The sequence below is a fragment of the Acanthochromis polyacanthus genome, chromosome 20 (genome assembly GCF_021347895.1).
Source record: "Acanthochromis polyacanthus isolate Apoly-LR-REF ecotype Palm Island chromosome 20, KAUST_Apoly_ChrSc, whole genome shotgun sequence".
Classification (NCBI taxonomy): domain Eukaryota; kingdom Metazoa; phylum Chordata; class Actinopteri; family Pomacentridae; genus Acanthochromis; species Acanthochromis polyacanthus.
In genome coordinates this window covers 23129151-23151079 of record NC_067132.1, presented here as the reverse complement: position 1 = coordinate 23151079, position 21929 = coordinate 23129151, and the positions used below count along the sequence as shown (strand labels likewise).

At 41.3% G+C, this 21929-nt stretch overlaps 3 protein-coding genes across 3 annotated transcripts in view; 2 read left to right on the top strand and 1 right to left on the bottom strand.

The window, feature by feature from the left end:
• asap1b (ArfGAP with SH3 domain, ankyrin repeat and PH domain 1b) overlaps window positions 1-8068 on the top strand; it is a 92586-nt gene extending 84518 nt beyond the window's left edge. Inside the window, 6 exon segments of the mRNA XM_022196261.2 lie at window positions 1056-1217; window positions 4139-4217; window positions 4848-4912; window positions 5139-5674; window positions 6470-6592; window positions 6711-8068. Coding sequence (XP_022051953.1) covers window positions 1056-1217; window positions 4139-4217; window positions 4848-4912; window positions 5139-5674; window positions 6470-6592; window positions 6711-6785 — 1040 coding nt within the window. The 3' untranslated portion in view covers window positions 6786-8068.
• A 405-nt stretch (window positions 8069-8473) lies between these two features.
• On the bottom strand, window positions 8474-12930 carry eef1a1l3 (eukaryotic translation elongation factor 1 alpha 1, like 3). Its single transcript, XM_051940487.1, has 6 exons — window positions 11194-12930; window positions 10812-11108; window positions 10592-10742; window positions 10232-10488; window positions 9926-10160; window positions 8474-9849 (listed from the first exon to the last, which is right to left on the bottom strand). Exons 1-6 carry the CDS (start codon window positions 11593-11595, stop codon window positions 9746-9748), a joined length of 1446 nt encoding a protein of 481 aa, XP_051796447.1. The 5' UTR covers window positions 11596-12930; the 3' UTR covers window positions 8474-9745.
• A 160-nt stretch (window positions 12931-13090) lies between these two features.
• Window positions 13091-21929, top strand: part of fam49bb (family with sequence similarity 49 member Bb) — a 50095-nt gene continuing 41256 nt past the window's right edge. Inside the window, exon 1 of the mRNA XM_051940492.1 lies at window positions 13091-13242. The gene's annotated coding sequence lies outside the window, so the exon portion shown is untranslated. The remainder of the gene's footprint in view (window positions 13243-21929) is intronic.

Sequence of the window (21929 nt, the reverse complement as noted above, 5' to 3'; positions counted from 1 at the left end):
TAATGTTTTGGGGCTGCTTTGCTGCATCTGGCACAGGGTGTCTTGAAAGTGTGCAAGGTACGATGAAATCTGAAGACTATCAAGGCATTCTGGAGAGAAATGTGCTGCCTAGTGTCAGAAAGCTTGGTCTCAGTCGCAGGTCATGGGTCTTCCAACAGGACAACGATCCAAAACACACAGCCAAAAACACCCAAGAATGGCTGAGAGAAAAGCGTTGGACTATTCTAAAGTGGCCTTCTATGAGCCCAGATCTGAATCCCATTGAACATATGTGGAAGGAGCTGAAACATGCCATTTGGAGAAGACACCCATCAACCCTGAGACAACTGGAGCTGTTTGCTCATGAGGAGTGGGCCAAAATACCTGTTGACAGCTGCAGAACGCTCATTGACAAATACAGAAATGGTTTAATTGCAGTGATTGCCTCAAAAGGTTGTGCAACAAAATATTAAGTTATGGGTACCATCATTTTTGTCCAGCCCTATTTCATTAGTTTGTTTTTTTCAATAATTATGTTAATCAACAATTCAAAAGTGATGGCTGATTTTGATTATTTAATTTTCAATAAATTTTTATTTATTGTTGCTTTTGTGAGTTTCAAGTGATTTCAGTGAGAATTGTGGGTTTTTCCTTCTTTAACTGAGGGGTACCAACAATTTTGTCCACGTGTGTAGGCAAAAGGCAAAAGCCGAGTTTCCAGTTAATTATTTCTTGCCTACATGGTTTTTCTTTTTTATCCATCTGGAATCATTTCCCACCATCCTTGAGCTGTAAACTCTAAACCACAGCTGATTCCTCTCTGGCTGAGCTCTCTATTAGCCGCTTCCATCCTACTTTTCTCTACATTAGTGACCAGTGGAGTCCCATTAGACACCAACAAAACAGTCATTTATTATTTCACATTCCTGTTCTTCTGCGCTCCTCCTCTCCTCTCCATGCTTCATTATCTTCACCTTCTCTGGGTGTATTTTAGGGGTTTTTTTGAGCAGAAAGGTCTTTTTTATCTTTTTGTGGGTGCCTCATCGCCTCATGTGTCTTATGTATCGCTCCTCCAGCTCCTCCCCCATCCGGCCCTCCCTCTACACTCACACCAGGAGGCAGCTCCACCCTGTCCAAGAAGAGACCTCCGCCCCCCCCTCCTGGACACAAACGCACCCTGTCCGACCCACCCAGCCCGCTCTCTCACAGTCCACACAGTAAAGGGGGCTTAACTGGGGGTGAGACGCCGGCACACTCAGGCGAGGCTCCAGCCCGACGCCACGACGTCAACGCTCCACTCGGATTTTTAAACGCTCTTTTTCAGATTTTGGCAAAACAACTCAAGCTCCACTTCTAGTTTTTTTCCAGAGCTCTCAATTTACAACCTGTATTGTGACTTTTTAGATCATTTGCATATAAAGATGTGGTTCAAATCTCCAAAAAGAGCTCAGAAGTGGATCTTGAGTTCATATTTTTTGCCCAACATTTGTCTGACACACTTCAGTTTGTAGAGGTTTGGGTTTTGTTTAACTTTGCCCAGAGTTTTACGCACTTTATGTTCCTTTTTTATGTCTCTTAATGCAATTTGAAGATTTGTCTATGATAGTAATTCATTCACACGTGTCTAAAGCTCAAGGTGAGATCATTTAAGAGAGAAAAAAGCAGCAAATTCTTGTCATTTAAAAGCTACAAGAAGAGAATATTTGATCGTAGGGTTGTTACTAATGGATGTTTTTATTGTCCATTAATCTGTTGATTATTTTTTTGACTAATCTATTAGTTGTTTGGTCTATAAAATGTCAGAAAAGAATGAATTTTCAATCAGTGTTTCCCAAAGTCAAAGTTGCACCCTCAAGTGTCTTGTTTTGTCCCAGAGAAGATGCTTCAATCTGAGAATTTTTGCTTTTCTGCCATACAATTGCTCACACCGATCATTCTGTCATCAAAACGTTTCGCATTTGAGTCAATAGTTTACACCCGATTAAATTATTGCAGCTCTACAGGCAGTTTTTGACAATCAATCAACTTATCATTGTGCATTAATTGCTCATTTCATATAGTGAAAAACATAACTTGCAGACATTAATGGCATTTTTAGCTCCTTTTTACAGTAGCTCTGACTATAGAAACCACAAAGAAAGCATTTCAGAACTTTAATAGTGGCAATTTTACCCACAAACATTCACTAATTAAAGCTCGTGTCCGGAGTTTCCGTTTGTTTTCAATTTATGTATCATTGTTTAACAAAGCTTAAATGTGTTAGTCTAGTTCGATACTATAATATAATGTTAGTATGACGCGATATGAAAATTTATTTATGAGGTCCGCCTTCCTCTCATAGACCCCCATGTTATTCCAAAAAGCGCCGGTCGCTGCTGACCAATCAAGTTCGAGCTTCCGCTTTGTCATGCTGTCAATCAACGGTTACGCGCACAGCAAGCAAGTCCATGTAGAGGTGGGCGAGCTATTGCCTGGGGACCAGACAGCCTTTATATTGTGTATTACAAATACACATAAAGTCAGTCTGGAACTGCTCCATTGAACCAAATCTAGCCCAGAGGCGGGACTACCGATCACAGCTTGAATTGGAGAGAGCCAATCAGCGTAACGCATGTGTGACGCAATCACTAAGCGACCTAACAACTGCCTTTCCGCCATGATGTTTTGTAGTTTTAACAGCTTCCTTCGCCGTACAGGGGTCCTGAGGAAAATCTAAGCTCTCCCTTTCAACAGTGGAGGGCAGCATTACGCATTCTATCGTACAGCCTGCCGGAATTAAAAGAACAAGAAGAAGAAGTAGTAGTCCAAACAGTTATGGCGACCAGTTTTAAGGACAAATTCAGCCCGTGCAAAACAGAGGAAAGCGCACGAGAGAAACCTCGCTCTGTTGCGGTCGCCATTTCGTTTGTATGCGGGAGGTGCACAGGTGTTAGATGGGTAATCTCGGCCCTGAAGATGACGCATCGTTAACTCCCGCCTCTGGTGCTCTGATTGGTTCGGTCTGATCTGCTCGGAGCTTGACAACCTGTCAAAATGTGTCAATGAAGGAGGGCTAGACCGTATTCCCGTATATCCCTTATAACGGGAATACAAAGTCTAGCTAAGCTAGGCTAGGCGAGCTACGCACTACGCAACACATGCGCACATTTGTTTTGCTTGTGGAGGAGAGAGCATCAGGATCAGCAACTTCCAGAAAAGTTACCAATCCCACGGCTTGTCAGGCCAAGAGACTGCAGGACGTTTTTTGGCTCGGGTTGCTCGGGTCGCTCCCCCACCACGGCCTCCATAGCCCGCCTGACGGCTTCGTTTAGATGCCCGACCTCTGGAGGAAGATGTTGGGCCGTCTGGGACATACTCTTCGTCAGAGGAGTCATGCAATTCTGAACTCTAGATAGAAATAAATAAACAATGTAACACATGTACACGCGTAAATGCACTAAGTTTGATAAACAACGTCATCCAGAGGGATACACGAGTGTAATCACAAATTGAAACTTTACTCGTTCGTCCTAGCAGATTCATGTTATTTTGGTATTAGGACAAGTTAGACTCAATACAGCATTCTAACGTAATTCCTTTATTATTTACTAAATGTACTAAATGTAGAAGAGGGGAAAACAGCAAAACAGGCGAGATGCTGCAGCACTCCGGGCACTCCTGTCAGGTACAGAGCGCGTGCACAAATAAAGGGGCGAAATCAGAGGGAGGGACCACCAGTGTTTTGGGAGACGCTGCGATTCAAACTCCGGACACGAGCTTTAATCTAAAGTCAACAAACCTTCAAACTGCATTCAGAGACAAACATGTTGGTTTCACTCTGGGTTAGTTAGAAAAACAGTCCAAGTTGTGAAAAATGAAGCTTCAGTCACTCATTTCATGTCTTTGGTATGGATATTATTTGTTTGTGCATTCTGTGTCACACATACCGTCACACCAGCCACCGATCACATGATTTATTTCACTAAAACCTCAAAAAAAAAAAAGAAAAAAAAAGCACGGGCTCATGGACAGCTCAGCCAGATGACGCCTCCCTCATTGTTTTTTTAACCATCACAGCATGTTGATTTATTTCCACATTTATACCAAATTAATTTCCTCGTTAAGTGTTCTGATATGGTGTTAAATGATGTGTTTGTCGCCGTTAATGTTGACATTCTAGGAAGCGACTCCACCCCTCCTCCGGTCAGTAAGATGTCTCCGGTTTCCAACAAGTTTGAAGGCATTCCTCAGCAGCAAAGGTATCAGAGAGAGAACTTCTGTGTCTGTCAAACCAGCAGGGCTGCAACTAACGCATGTCTTTATTGTCTTGATCCATCAAAAAGTTGTTTGGTCTATAAATTGTCAGAAAACAGTGAGAAATTTCACAATAATGTCCTCAAATGCCCGGTTTTGTCTCAGAGATCATCAGTTTACTGTCATAGAGGGCGAAAAGAAACCAGAAAATATTCACATTTTCTCAGAAATCAGAGAATTGTGACTTTTTTATATAAAAAAATGCTCAAACCCAACAATCAATTGGCATTTAATATATTCATTCACATAACTAATTGTTTAATCTACAAAGCAGTTCTTGGTAATTAATCAGCTCGTCATGGTTCATTGATTGATAATTGCTAATTTTTGCTCAAAGTATGTGTGCACATGTTTGTTTATGTAGAAAAATGTAAATTTCTGACATTAATTGTATTTGGAAGACTCCTAAACACAGCGAAGTATCAGAGGGAGACCTTCTGTGTGCATTTTAAAGTGTTTTCTTGTCTGAAATGTGTGATTCTGATCGCTTTTTAAGATGTTTTCTAGGTGAGCAGAGGCAGGTTTCTTCTTTATTTTGCTTTTTATTTCATGTAATCATAAACATCTCTTTCTAGCACTACTTCAAGCAACACGAAGTCTACACTTGGTCCAAGGGTTCTTCCCAAACTACCTCAGAAAGGTACGGTTTATGTTGTATTTCACTTTTCAAATAGGCTAATGACTCAAACAATATACTCACGAGTTCTACAGTTTCATTTAGCATACGCTTTTATCCAAAGCGACGCACATCTGAGAGTAGATACAACACAAACAAGGATCTAGTCAGGAGAAAACAACCTGGATAAGAGCCATAAATCAAGTTCAAGAGTCATAATAATTTCCTTTATGTTCCTTTCTGTCTTCAGTGGCATTGCGTAAGATCGACACCATTCACCATCCGTCTATGGATAAGGGCAGCCTTCCTCCAGAGGTCTTCCAGAAGTCTCCGCCTGCGATTGAGACCCCTCAGAAGACTCCTCTGGCGGAGCGGCCTCAGCCAGGAGACCTGCCGCCCAAGCCGCAGGTGTCCGAGCTTCCCCCCAAACCCGGAGAACTTCCACCGAAGCCGCAGCTCTCCGACCTCCCTCCTAAACCTCAGCTGGGAGACCTGCCGCCCAAACCCCAGCTCAAAGACCTCCCTCCCAAGCCCCACCTGGCCGACATCCCCCCCAAACCCGGGACAGCCGAGTCGACTCCCAGGCCGCCTCCTGGAGAGTCGACGCCGAGGCCTCAAACGCAACCTCCGCCTCCACCTCAGACTCAGCCGCAGCCTCAAGACTCGCCGTCGCCCAATCAGCAGGCAAATATAGCGGCTCCGTCTCAACAAGCTGCTGAAGACACCAACGGGACCCCAGCAGGGACCGCAGAGACACCCATACCCCTCCCCAGGAAGATAAACACAGTATGGATATATATTTCTGCACAATCGTATAATTAATGAAGCTGAAAGAGGTTTAAAACTCATCAGGACTGCTGTGTCTTTTCAGATATGAAATATGTCACTGAACTACGACTTTTAAATCTCTAGGACGCCAAAACCCATCGGCGGGTTTGAAAGGCCTGTCGGTTTTACAAAATTCTAAAATTCTTTGGTCTTTCTGCTATTTTGTGTTACTTCTAGGCTGATAAATGAGGTGATACCAATAAGTCAGATTTGAAATAAGCAAATATTAGTGCACATATCAGACTTTTTAGAAATGTCTTTGTCTAAATGTAACATGCATGCAGCTATTCTATATTCAGTTTGTAATACCAAGGTTTGTTTTAACCCTGCTGTTGTTTTCATTTGCAGGCAATAAAAAATACTGTTTCCTTGTCTGAAAAAAATCCAGAAAATTCAGCAAAAAAATTCCCCAAATTTCTGAAAATTTGCAAAACCTTCAGAAAGAGAATTCCAACAATTCCTTAAAGATGTCCCTTAAAAGTTTTATTTTAAAAAATCCCTTAAATTTGGCAAGAAAATTCTTGTAAATATTTTCAAAAGAATGAGTAAAAATCTTCCAAAAAAAAGTGATTACATATGTATTAGTAAAACTTCTAATATTCTCTTTAAGAATATTCACAAAAAAATCAACCAAAATTCAGCGAATTTTGGTTGATTTCTTACTCAGAGCCAACTAAAAACACTTACCAGGTATGTAAAGGATGTTTTGTATGAGTGTAACTTTTAATAATCTAGTTTTTTCTGCATGTCCAGGGGAAGAATAAAGCTCGTCGGGTGAAGACGATCTACGACTGCCAGGCTGACAACGATGACGAACTGACGTTTGTTGAAGGAGAGGTGATTATAGTTACAGGAGAAGAGGACCAGGAGTGGTGGGTGAGTCAACTTAAACACCTCTAGCAGCTGTTGGACCTCTGACTGTTTACTAAAGCACCACAAAAATTCTCAAAAACCTCTTTTTCTTACACGCTTTCTTTCCCCTTTTTCCCCTCAGATCGGGCACATTGAAGGAGATCCAGAAAGAAAAGGGGTGTTCCCCATGTCTTTTGTGCACATCCTGAGTGACTGACAGCCAGAAAGACTTGCACTACGCCTCTCCCTAAATTGGGAGGTCCTGTAAATAGCTATTATAACACCCCTTGTCACAAGACAAGCGTCCTAAAGAAGAAAAAAAAAAACGACAACAAAGAAGAAACCCAAGAAGGCTCATCTAGCCATGGATGCCTCATCCATGCTGTACAAAGAATGTGTGTATTCTTCCTCTACCAGTATTATCTTAACCCTATAGCACGGCTGTGATGAAGCCACTCTCAAAACCCTAGCACTTACCTAAAAGTCTATGTTTATGCTGTTCCTGTGTATATATGTATGTAAATATATATATTTGTGTGTGAGTGTATATACATGTTTTATTGTACAAAACATGTACCATTGCTCTCTGCCTGTCAGATTAAGCATCAGGGCGGTAGAGTTTGAATTTTATCTGTATTCATTTTACTGGCCCTCAAGTAATTATCAGCTTATATTTCTGGAAAAAGGACAAATATGAGATGGAATGTGAAATAGGTCATGTCATTCTTTGTGTCTTGCATCCCTGTTTGCCACCATAATTGACCGAAGAGGCAGGAGTCTCCCACTGATCTCCCCGAGGTGAAAAGATTTCCATTAAATGTACTCCTTGTTCTTGCTTGCTTTGTGTGTACACGTATTCTGGTTGTTTTACAGTATAGAAACCTGCTGCTACTGTGTGGTGGAATATCAAAGCCTGTGGTTCACTGTAGGTCACTAATTTACTCCTTGTTACACTGTTCACTGTGTGTTTGCTCCGTGTGTGAACTCGACGCCATCTCCACAGTCCGTTGACCTTCTCTGTGCATGGTGTAACAATGACTGGAAATGAGTGGAGTGCTGCGTTCAAAGACGCTCACCTCAGGGTTTGAAGAGCCACTATTATAAAACGAAGCAGGACTGCACAAAAGGCATCCTGCTGTTGAAGCCACTATTAACGACACGTACGGGAAACTCAAGAGGACATCTTAGCAATAACTTGATTTTCTGACAGGCTAGAAGTTTCACAACAACCTGTGTTCACAATTCAGTGTCTTGTAAAACCTCATGAGCTTGAATTTTTTTTTTTTTTTTTAGTTTGAGTAATATCATTCCATGTTACTGGATTCAGTGCATTTCCAGGTTTTGCCTGTGAACCGGAGAAGTCTTTCAGATGAAGGGTGGACTTTGTAAAAGGCCGGGGAGCCGATGTATTTTCACCTGGTCCTCACTGACTTGCAGTTCTTCCCATGTTAAGGAACAAACCCATCAACCCATTGTATCATTAAAAGTGCTGTACTTAAACCCTGAGCCTTCTGTTTTACTTGGGAGCTACATGGTCTCCAGATCTATTGTTGCCTCTCGCTGGAATTTCACAGGCGACAGGGAAAGGACACCTTTAAGCAGCTTATTGAGGTTATTGTTTGGCTCAAGATAAATAACAGACTTGGAGAAATGCCAGTTTGTCCGTTTAGTCGCTGCAACCAAACAATGGTGTACTTGAGTCCTGCACGCACTTTAGAAGTGTATTTTCATACAAAATTGCACTTTTTGCTCCCTTCAAAGTACAAATTAGCTCAAATTTAACAAGCTTTTCCAAAAAATAGCCATGGCGTAGTATGATATGAAATCATTTTCTTTGCTTAGTTTGAAAATAAACATTCAAGTTCAAAACTAAATTTTTATTATATTTTTCCGTTATTTCTTGAAGTACATAAATAGCTTATAAGCAAACAGACAATTTTCTATCCCTAAATACTAGAAAAAAGGCTTTGATTTAAACCAATGCACATTTATTTTATGGCCACAGTTCTGAGACATTCTACATGTAGATATGCAGAATGATAAACTGAAAACATGATGCATGGGCTATGGATCAAACTACAGATAGTTTGTCAGATTTATGCTCAGTTTAGGAACACCTTCAAATCTGAAAACACTGATACAGACTTTGTTAAATAAGGAAATGAAAAGATTCCATTGATCACTGAAATGTATTAATTTCAAGCAAAAATATGAGTAAAAGAGGCTTGAGGAGTTTTCTGGAAACTTATTTAGCCTTAGTCATAATAATCAGCCTCAGGAATAAATTAACCTTATAGCATGTACATTTTTCATGCAAACATGCCACTTCTAAAATTCTAAACTACACACAGTACATAGAAGGTAAAGGGCTGCACAATCTTGACAGTTTCCATTTCTATTCATCTACACACAAAAATATTAATCCATCAATGAAGAAAAATGAAATTCTCAAAACTAGCCTAAACAATGCAGCTAAAGAAAGGGTTTTGATTTGTCAGAGTACCAGTAAAGCCTACCATACCAACTGTAATTCAAATAAACATGGGGTTAAATGTGTTATGGACATTAGATGTACAGTTCAAGAGGAATTTGATTACTTCAGACCACCAGAAATGACTCTTAAAATTAGCATTTCAATCTTGAAACAGGCAAAACACTTCATTTTCATCGAGTGTTACTTTATTTAAGCAATAACAGAAGTTTTTTTTAAATAAGTTATGTGGAAAGTGCAACTTAGCTCATTTTGTGCTTGACAAGATCATTTGCTCACAAATATATCCAGTTGCCCTAAAATAAACCCTTCAGTTCCTTTTATTGCAGTTTCTGCCTCATTTAACTCTTCCACAAAGCAAACAGATTCATGTCAAACCATTTGAGTTAGACTGAAGACTAGTTTCAAAACCTTTAACATAACTTGCAGTGGTGCAACTTAGTCAAAGCATTTCAGCCTTTTTAACTCCATTAAAGACAGAAATTTATTCTCCACATCACTTTATTCTGCACTTTAACCAAAAATCACCATCCAAATCTCCAGCTTCTTCTGGGTTTCATATTAACACAGGAATACTATAAACTTTGAAAACATAAATACTTTGTGTCACAACACAAAAACTGCATCTTACCAAATAAAACTGTTCACCTGAGGCAGAATTACCAGAACACCGGTAGAAGAAAAACTTATTTATACACTTGGGCTTTAGGTTTTGATGTTTGGTCTTTAACCACCGTCTTGATGACCCCCACAGCGACCGTCTGCTTCAGGTCTCTGGCTGCAAAGCGACCTGGAGAGCAAAGTCAAAGTTATAGGAGGATGTAGAAGTCAACATGGGAAAACTTGCAGAAGAGTAGATGCTGTACCTAAAGGAGGGTATGTGAAGAAGCTCTCCACACACAAGGGCTTGATGGGAACCAGTTTGACTGTAGCAGCATCTCCAGACATCAGGATCTGAGGATTGTCCTCCAGCTTCTTACCCGTCCGACGGTCCAGCTTCTCCTTCAGCTCAGCAAACCTACAGGTGACGTGGGCGGTGTGGCAGTCCAGGACCGGGGAGTAGCCCGATTTGATCTTCCCTGGATGGTTGAGGATGATCACCTGAAGAGCAAAACATCACATGAGGGAACGAGAAGTGTTCGAAGTTCTGTTATTCAATCTGTTCAACCAACCTGAGCCTCAAAGCTGCTGACGTCTGAGGGAGGATCCTGCTGGGCGTTGCCGGCCACATCTCCACGCCGCAGGTTCTTCACAGCCACGTTCTTGATGTTGAAGCCGACGTTGTGGCCTGGAAGAGCCGTCTGCAGGCCCTGGTGGTGCATCTCGATGGACTTGACCTCTGCTGTGAGCTTGGCGGGGGAGAACATCAGGGTCATGCCAGGTTTGAGGACGCCGCTTTCAATTTTACCCACTGGAACGGTACCAACTCCTGAAAAAGACAATCAAAACATGTAGAAGTAGTCACCTGGACCTGATTTAATCAATCAAACCCAATAAATTTAGACCTAGAAAACTGACTAAAGCAGTCTGACCTCCAATTTTGTATACATCCTGCAGAGGCAACCTTAGAGGCTTGTTGATTGTACGTATTGGCGGGTGAATGGAGTCCAGGACTTCCAGTAGAGTTCTCCCACATGCAGTCCCTTCCCTTCGTCTCACTTTCCATCCTTGGAACCACGGCATCTGCACACATTTCATCATTTAACACATTGCTCATCAGCTTGTGGCAATTTAAGGCCTCAAACATTTCACCTTTTGGGTTGCAGTGATCATGTTCTCCCCAGTCCAGCCAGAAATGGGAACAAAGGGTACAGCTGTGGTGTCGTAGCCGATCTTCCTGAGGAACCCGCTCACTCCTCGCACCACTTCCTCAAAGCGTTTCTGGCTGTAAGGCGACTCGGTCAGGTCCATCTTGTTCACACAGACTATGATTTGCTTCACGCCCAGAGTGTACGCCAGCAGGGCGTGCTCTCTGGTCTGACCGCTTCTAGAAACGCCGGCCTCGAACTCTCCTTTAGCTGCAGAGACGACCAGCAGGGCAACATCAGCCTGCAATGACAGTCATACAACCATATTTTAACAAACAAAGCAGTTCATTCATACTTAAAATGCTGGAATTTGAGTGTGTCTTCACCTGTGATGTCCCGGTTATCATGTTCTTAATGAAGTCACGGTGGCCCGGAGCATCAATTATAGTCATGCTGTATTTCTGGGTGCTGAATTTCAGCAGCGAAATATCAATAGTTATTCCTCGCTCACGTTCGGCTTTCAGCTTGTCCAGCACCCAGGCAAATTTGAAGGAAGTCTTCCCCATCTGTGAAGCAAATTCCATTAGAATAAAACATTTAGATTTTCTTTTCTCATTCCTTACAGAGCTCCATTTCATCCTCACTTGAGCTGCAGCTTTCTCAAACTTCTCCAGCCTCCTCTGATCGATGCCTCCACATTTGTAGACCAGGTGTCCGGTGGTAGTGGACTTGCCGCTGTCGACGTGGCCGATGATCACCACGTTGACGTGAGTCTTCTCTCTCCCCATGGCTGAAGGTGGATTTACTGACCAAACGAAGAAACTGCAGGGCTACAAATATCCCACTTGTAGATTCTTTCATCAAACAGATCTGACCAGCTGCTTAAGAAGCACATTTATAGGCTCCGGAGACACATAAGTGGAGACAGGTGTGCTGCTTAATCAGCCTTAATTGGTGTCAGCTGATGAAGACTTAAACAGCAAAAGAAACCATGAGAGGAGGCTGGACTGCTTTTTGAGAATTCTTCACATTTATTTTATTCTTATAGCAAACAACATTGAGGATAATGAGTGGGACAAATGCTTCAGTTTTATCTTTGATCAGCAAGCAGCAGCTAAACTCTGCTCAGGCCTTCAGTCACAGATCATCCTAATGATCTCAAATTACAACCAGGTGTGTCGTGTGGAGACGGAAGCCTTTGAACCAGAAGCCTCTCCCTGTTTATCAAACACAACGGTCACAAGGCATGAAAGGAAAAACAGGTAACAGACATATTTTCAATATTACAGGCTGTAATTGGGGAGGTCTGAACCTACGCTGCAGTAACTTTAAAGTAGGAGGAGGAAAGGTTGAAAGTAAAGTCCTCAGGTCACTAATGGGGGAGGCCAGTCTGATTCACACCATAAATAGATTGCAATTAATTTGCATCTCTGCTGCTGCTGTGTGCAAATATGATCATCTCTTTAGTTCAGAATATTTACACACTGTTAACATCATGAACATCACTGACAGTTGTTATTTACCAATGAAAACATGCATGTGATTAGTTAATAGTAATAAAATATGCCTAATATTTGGTCTATTACTTGATAGCAATTAAAATCTTCACAATTTAACCATTACAGATGTATGTTGTCTGGTGTACATTTCAGGTCGGATTCAGGGTATACATCGATATTTGACATTTATAGCATGTGCATTTGGAAATAATCATAAGAATTCTTCCTTTGCTATTCTTAGTGGACCATTTTGGGTTTTCTTGGGACATATATTTTACTGATTTCAAGGTGGTTAGCAATGGTTCTCCCTCTGCATCCCTCTACTTTTTTCATGTCTTTCAGAAGATGCTGTAATTATTTAACCTCTACGATAACATGAATTCCTGTCAAATTTAGTGAATGCACACTCAGAAAATTCCAAATTAGGCTAATTTACATTGAGTTTAAGCTAATTTGGGGGTCAAATAACACAACAGCGCCCCCTGGAGGTTCTATGCTAGCTTCTTGTTCGATGGCACTTCGGTAGAGTTGATAAACCTCCTAGTTCTGGCTCTGTGAAGGTCTATCTGAACGACTTCCAACGTCTTAAAGTGCTAATAAAAGCAGCTGTTGGACATATTTATAATCTAGTTCAGTAGTAATCCGTTAGAAGTGACCGTTGAAACTGAGCAGCGGGTGCCGGCTGGCCGGGCGGGGCCATTGTTAGATAGCGAAGGTGTGTCGTTGCCCCCACACCGTGCTGAGAGGTGACACAAACCGAACCCCCCCACCACCACCACCACCTCCCCCCTCCGGTCTGACGGCCGCAGTGACGCCGGAGAACCAACCCGGAAACAACAGCGGCAGCAAATCGCTTTTCTTCTCCTTTCAGCCCGGACCGCTGCTTCTAGCGTGGTATCCACACATCGGCTCCCGTGTTTCTCTACGAGCATCAAGGTAAAAAACAAAAAAAGAGACAAAACTAACACTTTGTCGCTTCTTTTTCCGTCTCCTCCACCTGCCGCCTTTAATACCCACTGGTTGCCATTCACCGAAGCTTGTTTTGAGTGTTAAAATTCTGCTCGTCGGTGGCGAAATTAATGAATCGCGAACGTTAAAAATGAAACCCAGGTGTCGTTAAGTTGCTGTAAAATTCAAGTAGCGACTAAAGTGATTATATAAACATGTCTTCGATGTACCGTTAACTTCCCCTTTTCAGAAACGGGTTCTCAAAGGAGGCGTCAGGCTGCTAGCTAGATTTTTTCCTTTATTTGGCCAGAGGCAGTGAATGTTACACGCTCGACCCATAACATGCGCCTAAATCCAGGCTATCAGCTGTGTCTGGTCCCCGGGTTGGATTGTGAACCGGGTTTTAAACTTTATACCGTGTGGCTTGGATTAAGACTGCTCAGTTACAGGCAGCAAATGATGCATCATTAAAGCTGCATTAAAGGAAATGCACACACTGGCAGCTGGGACATGTGCAGAGCTGGTTTGTCTTTGATGGTTTTCGTTCTGATCAGTGCATTTCAAAAGATCCTGCCAGTTTTTAAAGTGTGACTCATGTGGCATGAGCTTAGATTTTCATCTACACGAGTAAAAGTAGGATTGGAACAGTTTTAAAATACCCTTTTACAAGCAAAAGTCCTGGATCCTCATGTGTAGCATTGTCATTTGTTATTCTATAATTGGTTAAAAGCACTGAGATCAAACTAGTAGCATTACTGCTGGGTAGTTTAACCCTCCTGTCGTCCTGGGGGTCAAAATTGACCCGTTTTAAAGTTTGAAAATGTGGAGAGAAAAAAATATTTTCGCAGTGAAACTTCTGATGTCCACATTTTCAACATTTTTGGGAAATTGTTGAACGTTTTTGGTGGGGAAAAAATGTTAAATATCTAAAATAATTACATGTCAGTAAAACCTCTATTTTCTTTAAGAACATTCACACAAAACAATCAACCAAGCCTAGCCATGCTACATCCCATGTTTCTGATGGCACAAGGGTCTTGGGAAGCTCGACAGGGAGGGAGGCGGGCTAAAAGGTTGTCTATCAAATCCCTCTGCAGCAATTGGGTAAGTATACAACCAATCAACGCAACGAATAAGCTGACGTAGTTCCAAGAGCACCGGCGGATTGTGGCTAAGTCCCATTAGCTTCCCAACTAGCGGAGCCAACTGGTATATTAAGGATTTGCCATATCCCGTCGGCATAAGTCCAAATACGTCTTTCTTCTCAATGAAACACTTCAGTGCCGTCCTTTGTTTATCTTTCAAGTTGAATTTTAGCTTCAAATCTTTAAGGGCTGGGGCCAAAGCAGAGTCGAAAAATAACTGTTTATTGTGCGCAGGTTGTTTCTGTCAGAATCGTCGCGCCTCTGTCGTCACTTCGTTACGCCCGCCTTCTGACTCTACACTTCATGGTGATTGGTCCGGCCAGTTTTAGGAGAATCCAGCCTCGAGCCTTATGGAGGGTAACTAGACCCTCCCTGGCAGAGAATTAAATTCGTTGCCGTGGGTTGTCTAGCGCGGCTAGGCTACAATCAACCAAAATCCAGTGAATTTTTTGTGAATGTTCTTTGTTAAACATCTTAAAACGCCAATTTAATATCTGGCCTTTTTATGTTGCCACCCTTTACCCACTAAACAAGCCAGGTCGTAACATTCTTAAAGAAACATTTCTTTTTTTTCCACCAAAAAATGTACAAAGATTTCTCAAAAATGTTGAAAATGTGAACATCAGAAGTTGCACTGTGAGAATATTTTTTTTTCCACATTTTCAAACTTCAAAACAGGTATTTTTAGGGTTTTTGGGGGGGTAGATTTTTCTGTAATTTTTTGAAAATATTTACAAGAATTTTCGAGCCAATTTTTTTTAAATGAAACTTTTAAGGAATTATTTAAATTTTCTTCTTGAAGGTTTTGCAAATTTTCTAGAATGTGGGGAATTTTTATTTTTTTTTTTGCTGAATTTTTGGAGTTTTTTTTTTTTCAGACTACAAAACAATATTTTTTTTGATGCCTGTAAATGAAGACAACAGTAGAGTTTATTCACTGCATGGTCTGTTATAGGGACTTCTTAAATATCCAGCTGTTGAATACAGAACTAGCATAAAGCAATGCTGGATCTTCTTAACTCAAAGATATTTCACTGCAGATTAGATTATTTTTCATCTGTGCAACCTCAGAACCATAGCACGGAAGTATACGTTATTTCCTCTCCACCCAGTCTCTGCATAGGTGCTGAAAGTGGAAGTGAAACGTCCAGACTGCCAGATTTGTTAATGGTGTCTTAGGAAAGTGCAGCGTCTACATTAAATCTGTCTCCGAGCTCTCACGCTCTTTCCTCTTGCAGGTCTACAACCTTAAAGCCAGCTAGAAAAATAACTTACTCCATGCTTGGTTCAAGATGGCAGAAGCATTTTCAGTGCGTGTCAGCCAAATGTTGCAGACTCATCCGTTAGTTCACAGACGTTCACTTTGACCTCTGCCTGCATGCATCACCAAAAATATAAACAAGGACCTCAGGCATGGCTCTAAAAGGGACTATATGAGGTGGAAAAGAGGGTGAAATTCTGCATTTTTTTAGTGTCAGCCAACCTAAAGTCAGTATCTATCTACTGCTGCATGAGAAACATCCCTGCAGGTTATTTGAGTTTTCCTTTCTTGCGGTTTGTCTTCTTTACATGTGCGCATTTTTGAAAGACTGTTTTGTTTATTGGACATTTTCTCTCCACACGTCTTTGCTGTCATAGTTCCTGTCAGTATAGAGCTGGAAGACATGACAATACCTGACTGTTGTGAGATGTTAGACGTGGTAAAACTTGTTGCGCCCTGATTGTCTCATTGCTTTCTTTTTTTTTTTGCACTGGTGTGAACAGATGAAATAATGCATGAAGTGACTTTGAAGCTCCTTCCTTGTTTTGATTAGTGCTGCGTGTAAAGGTTGCAGAAGCAATCGCAAAACAACTCTAACAGTGACAGGAAATGCAACAAAATCTGATGAGTAATTTCTGGGTTCAGGTAGTCTTGAGCGAGAGCTTTTTCTATTTTATTTTCTTTTTCTCACAGTCTTGATTTGTGAAACAACCGAGAAATGAGAGTTTGGCTCACTTGGCAGCGTGTATTCGCTCATAAATCCCAGTTTGATGCAGGTACAGGCGTGCAGGTGCGCTTAGGCATGACGTTTCCTACAAATGAAACATAGATTGGTTACTGTGCAACAGGAAAATTATTTTTAAGGTGTAATCTTGTCGTAACAAATCAGTTTTTGCTGGCTGACTTTCATGTGCTGTACTGTAAAATAATGCACTTTTATAGTCAACAAAACAACCAGTAGTGAAGCAGAAAACAAAACGATGTGCACACCTCTCTCTGATCCACTTAACCCCAGAGCAAACCCACAAGGGAAGATTTTCTACAGACCTTCTTTAGCAAACGTTTTCTGTTCTAGACATTTGAAGATGGTGTAATACCGCGAGCGTAATGCTGCTGAGTTTTAATTATTAATAATGTTTCCAGGAGCTGCTCGCATGTTTTTTTCACACACTTGCAAAACAGACCCACAGCAGAACAAGGAAGATTATTGTGTTTTTATGGTGACCACTGACCAAACATGGAAGAAAAAAAGTAGCCCTTATGACAGGTTTAGTGGATCGATTCACAGGAATGTCCCAAAGACGCCGATGGGCCGGGACCCTTCTCTAGCAGCACACCCAGTGTCACAGGTTGGGTTACTGCAGTTATTCTCGCTATAAGGTTTGCCATCAGACTACATTATACGCTGTCAGCAGCAAGTGGGTCCACACACGCTCTACATCCCGTCTAGTCGAGTCATTGTTCCAACACGTCCAGCCCATGCACCGTTGTGTGGTTTCACTGTAGTGTTGTGACATTTCGATAGCGAGCGTTTGCCTCAAGGAATTTAATACTTCTCACAGTATCAGCTGTGTGACTGCTGTGAGCACTGGGAGTTATTTTTCCCTTTTGTGAGTGTAATTTTTCACTCCTGCAGGTTGTTTTGTGATGTTTGCTTTGAGGAAACGGCTCCGCGTGTGAAGCATCTTGCCAACCCAGAAAATAACCACAGGGTCAAACCAGCAGCTCTCTGTCACGCCAAATGTCTGTTAGCGTTTACGTTGGAGCGTCCATGCCGTCTGAGGCTTATGCTGAAAAGAGCCGTATTGATGCCTTTCTCTGGCGTAGTGCTGTTTGTGCAGTTATTTGGATTACCTTCCTCTAACTGATGTGGCCTGTTCTGCTCCAACACCGTTATCATGACGAGGCTTAATCCAGGAGAGCTGGTGACTCCAGCATCATTCAATTTCAAGATTTATTTTTTAATTCAGGCACCTCAGCTACAGTCCCAGCCGTTCTCCACTGTCTAACCATGTGATGTACCGTATTTCAGCTCATGGTAATTTGACACTTCATACAGAAATGAGTTTATGGACTTCTGTCTGTGCGAGCAGTTATCTCATTTTTCCTCTTGAGTACACACAATTCTCCTTCCACTGCATGTCTGCTCTTGTCCATAAGCAGATCGGAGTTGAATTGATGACATACTTGGGTTACTCAGTAGGAAAAGCTGACTGAATCCCCCCTTCAGAGTGTTACTGCTGGTTTCTGCACATGACCGAATTTTTAGAGAGCAGAACTTCACATTTATAGCGTGTCTGATTGTATGTTACTTGAAAGAGAGCATTGACTTTGATGGATTCTTATCAGCTTTACATGATGTTTTTGATCATATCTGTGACATTTCAGCTTTTTTTTTTGTTGTTTTTTGTGCTGCTGCCTTGGTCAGAACAATCTCAAGGATCTTCTACTGGTTAGCTAGCTGACTATATTCTCTTTATTTAATTCATATCACATATTCCCTGCTGGGTGGTTCACACACTCATTGATTTAATAGTTTGCTGTTAAATGAGCAGAATAAGACGTGGAGGTCCTAGCCGTGGCGGTTTGTATTTGAAGCCTTTGGCAGAAGCGAGTAATCTACTTTTGATGTGCTGACTGTGATGTGTGTGAGTCAGTGTGTGTGCCAGTTTGTGATCTGTGCCGGTAGACTCGAGCATTCCTCTCAACTTTCTCACTTCCGTCCTGTGATGTCGGCTTATCTGAAGCCCTAAGCGTCGCACATAATGAGAAGAGAGAGCAGTCTTGTGTGTTTTTTCCTCCTGTGGGCAGGCCGTCTGAAGGCCTTCAACAGGATGCTTTCATGTGTCCCTCGCTGCATGCAGCAGCATCTTCACAGTCAAAAAGCAAAGTGGACTTTGCATTGACTCTCCCAACATAAAGCTATAAATAACATGGCCTACTCAAAAGCGAAAAAGCTGTGACTTTGTGCGCTCCTGCCCCCACACCTTTCACACATGCACCGAAAACCCCTTCAGGCTCTCATCTGAGGACAGCAGAAGAGGCTGCAGTGTTGAGGGCTTTCTCCTTTCACCGCCACTTAAAGCAGATTCAGTCACATTCAGCGATTTGTGACGACGATTTTTAATCATAGCATGTTGAACCAGACGGGCATGAGATCCTCGTGTGGCCGCCTACATGTCAGCAGACACAGAGCAGGCGTGTTGCCACAGATGGCGAATCAGCATGATAGAAATTCAGTTTTTGCATGGAACTGTTGCAGCGCTGCCCCCGCACCAAACCTCCATCACAGTGTTAAAACTGTCATATAAACCCGAGGTGGATCTCTGTTCCAATTTCAGCCTCAACATTATTTAATCAAGCCTAAATTTTGCAGGCTTCCTGGTGTATCACATAGGCATGTTTAATGTACCTCTGTGTTGTAGTGATGCTTTATTTTTTTGCTGTTTGCATGAACACATTCCTCTTTTGGTTAAGCTGTAAAAGCTCCTGATTGTTACATGTTTAACTTTGTATATTTTAATAATTTTTCTGGCAAAACTCCCAGATATTGTCTGATTTCAGCTTCTTCATTCTGAATATTGTTTGCTTTTCTCTGTTTTGTGTCATTTTCGGCTGAATATCTTTGGATTTGGGTGTGCTGGGTGGATAAAACAAGACGTACTGAACACGTCACCCTGAATTCTGAGAACCATGATGCAAATTCTGCACCAGTTTCTGACACTTTGTAAACGATAAGCCGCGAATCAAGAAAATAATCAGAGTAAAAGACAATCAGCAATTGTCACTTGCAGCCCCAGATAATTTTTAGTGTTAATAGTCAAGCCCCTGCATTATTTTAACTTTCACTTTTAGATTTTAAAAACTGCCCCCAATCACCACATCCCTCCTGCTTTGGGGACTCTGAAACTGAAACTGTTTGTCAATGACAGCTCAGATGATGCTGTGATTTTTAGATAGATTAAACCTTTATTAATCCCACAGTGGGGAAATTTGCAGTGTAACAGCAGCAAACAGAAAAACAGTTTGAATAAAAAGAGCACTGTTCTGTACTGTCCTGCCAATGTAAATCAAGCAGAATGGTCCTGTGAAAAAGGATTTCCCCAGACAATGAAGCCTCATGTCTTTAACCATTTCAGACTGAATTTCTGAACACAGCTGTTTCATACCTGGGTTTGGTGCCCGTCACTTCCAGAACTTTCTCAGCCTTACATCTAATGTCTGTGCCTATGTGCATGTCTGCATCATGGCTTCACGTGGAAAAGAATTCCCTGAGGAAATGACAAATGTGATTGAGAGAATTTGCAAAGACGAAAACATTTACACGGATCAGAGACCAACTCAGAATCAATCGAAACAGAGCAGCAGCTTTAATCAGGAGGTGTAGAATGAGTCATCGTACCTCCAACCAGAGCTGCAGTAGTCCTCTTTAAATGACGTCACAGACAGTGCGTTACTTTCACAATCCAGCTCTGAAAAACAGACAGGAAAGTGCTTCACATGTGGCATGGGGGTTATCAACAGACTTCTGACTTTGACACCTCAGACAGTGTCTAGGAAACAGTATAAACTCGTTCAAGAAGAAAAAAACTTTTTTGCCACGGTGCAAAACCTAGCATGTAAAGAAGAATGATGAATATTGGAAGCCTATTCTTTAACCCTCCTGTCGTCCTGTGGGTCAAAATTGGCCCCTTTTAAAGTTTGAAAATGTGGGGGAAAAAAATGTTTTCACAGTGAAACTTCTGATGTCCACATTTTTGAGAAATTTTTAAACATTTTTTGATTGGAAAAACGAACAATGTTAAAGATGTTTCATAAGAACATTCACAAAAAAATCAACCAAAATCCAGTGAAATTTGCTCAATTTTGGTTGATTTTTTTTTTTTGTGAATTTTCTTAAAGAAAATATTAGAAGTTTTACTGATATATATGTATGTATGTATGTATGTATGTATGTGTGTGTGTAATCACTTTAGATATTTTTAGGATTTTTTATTCATTTTTTAAAAATATTTGCAAGGGAAATTTTTAAGGAATTGTTGAAATTTTTGTCATGAAGAGTTTTGAGGAATTTTTTTGCTGAATTCTTAAAAACTTTTCATACAAAACAATATGTTTTGGTGCCTATAAATGAAGCAAAATTTGCTGGATTTTTGTAGATTTTTTGGGGGGGAATGTTCTTAAATTCAATTCAATTCAATTTTATTTATATAGCGTCAATTACAGTCAACTCGTCTCAAGACGCTTTACAGAACCCATATGCCTGACCCCCAGAGCAAGCCCAAAGGCGACAGTGGCAAGGAAAAACACCCTTTTAACAGGGAAGAAACCTCGAGCAGAACCCGGCTCTATATAGGGGGGACCCATCTGCCTGCTGGCCGGGCGGGTTGAGAAGGACAGAAGAGGGCAAGGGGGAGGGATGGGAGAAGAGGGAGGGGTGGGAAAGCAAGGAAAACACAACACACATTTGGATACATGCATGACAGGATATGTGACACAGACAAAGTATAAGCTAACATTGAAAACTGACTCATAATTTACTCTTATGATGTACGGCTCTGACATTAAACATACTCCATATATAGCTAGCAGTAAAATTCAAACAGTATGTAAGTTAGCATAACAGTATAGTGAAGGCGATACAGAGTTGACTGGTGGAAAAAGGGAGTTGGAAGCAGAGGGCTGGAAAATATTAAAGAAAATATTGGAAGTTTTACTGATATATATATGTAATCATTGTAGAGATTTTTTTGGAAAATTATTACTCATTTTTTGAAAAAATATTTACAAGAACTTTCTCACCAAATTTGGGGGATTTTTTTTTTAAATAAAGTTTTAAGGGAAAATTTTAAGGAATTATTGGAACTTTCTTTCTGAAGGTTTTTCAAGTTTTCTGATGTTTGGGTATTTTTTTTCTGAATTTTGAAAAAATATTTCAGACAAGGAAATACTTTTGGTGCCTGTAAATGAGGACAACAGGAGGTTTAATCACATGAGATCAAGATGAATTAGTTTAGTTCAGGTGGGGTCCAGCATGTTTGGTGTGAACCAAACCACAGTGAGTGCATTGTCCTGACAGTGAAGCACAGAGGGGAGAGTGTGATGATGTGGGGCTGCTGGGAGTGTGGTGGGGAAAAGGCATTTATCAGGTACCATGAAGCCTTGTGGACTTCCCAAGATACTAGCTGACGAAATAACAGTCTGTAGTGGCTTCTCAGAAGAGGAATACTCCAGCATGATCCTACTCCAAAGCACACTGCCAGAATTAC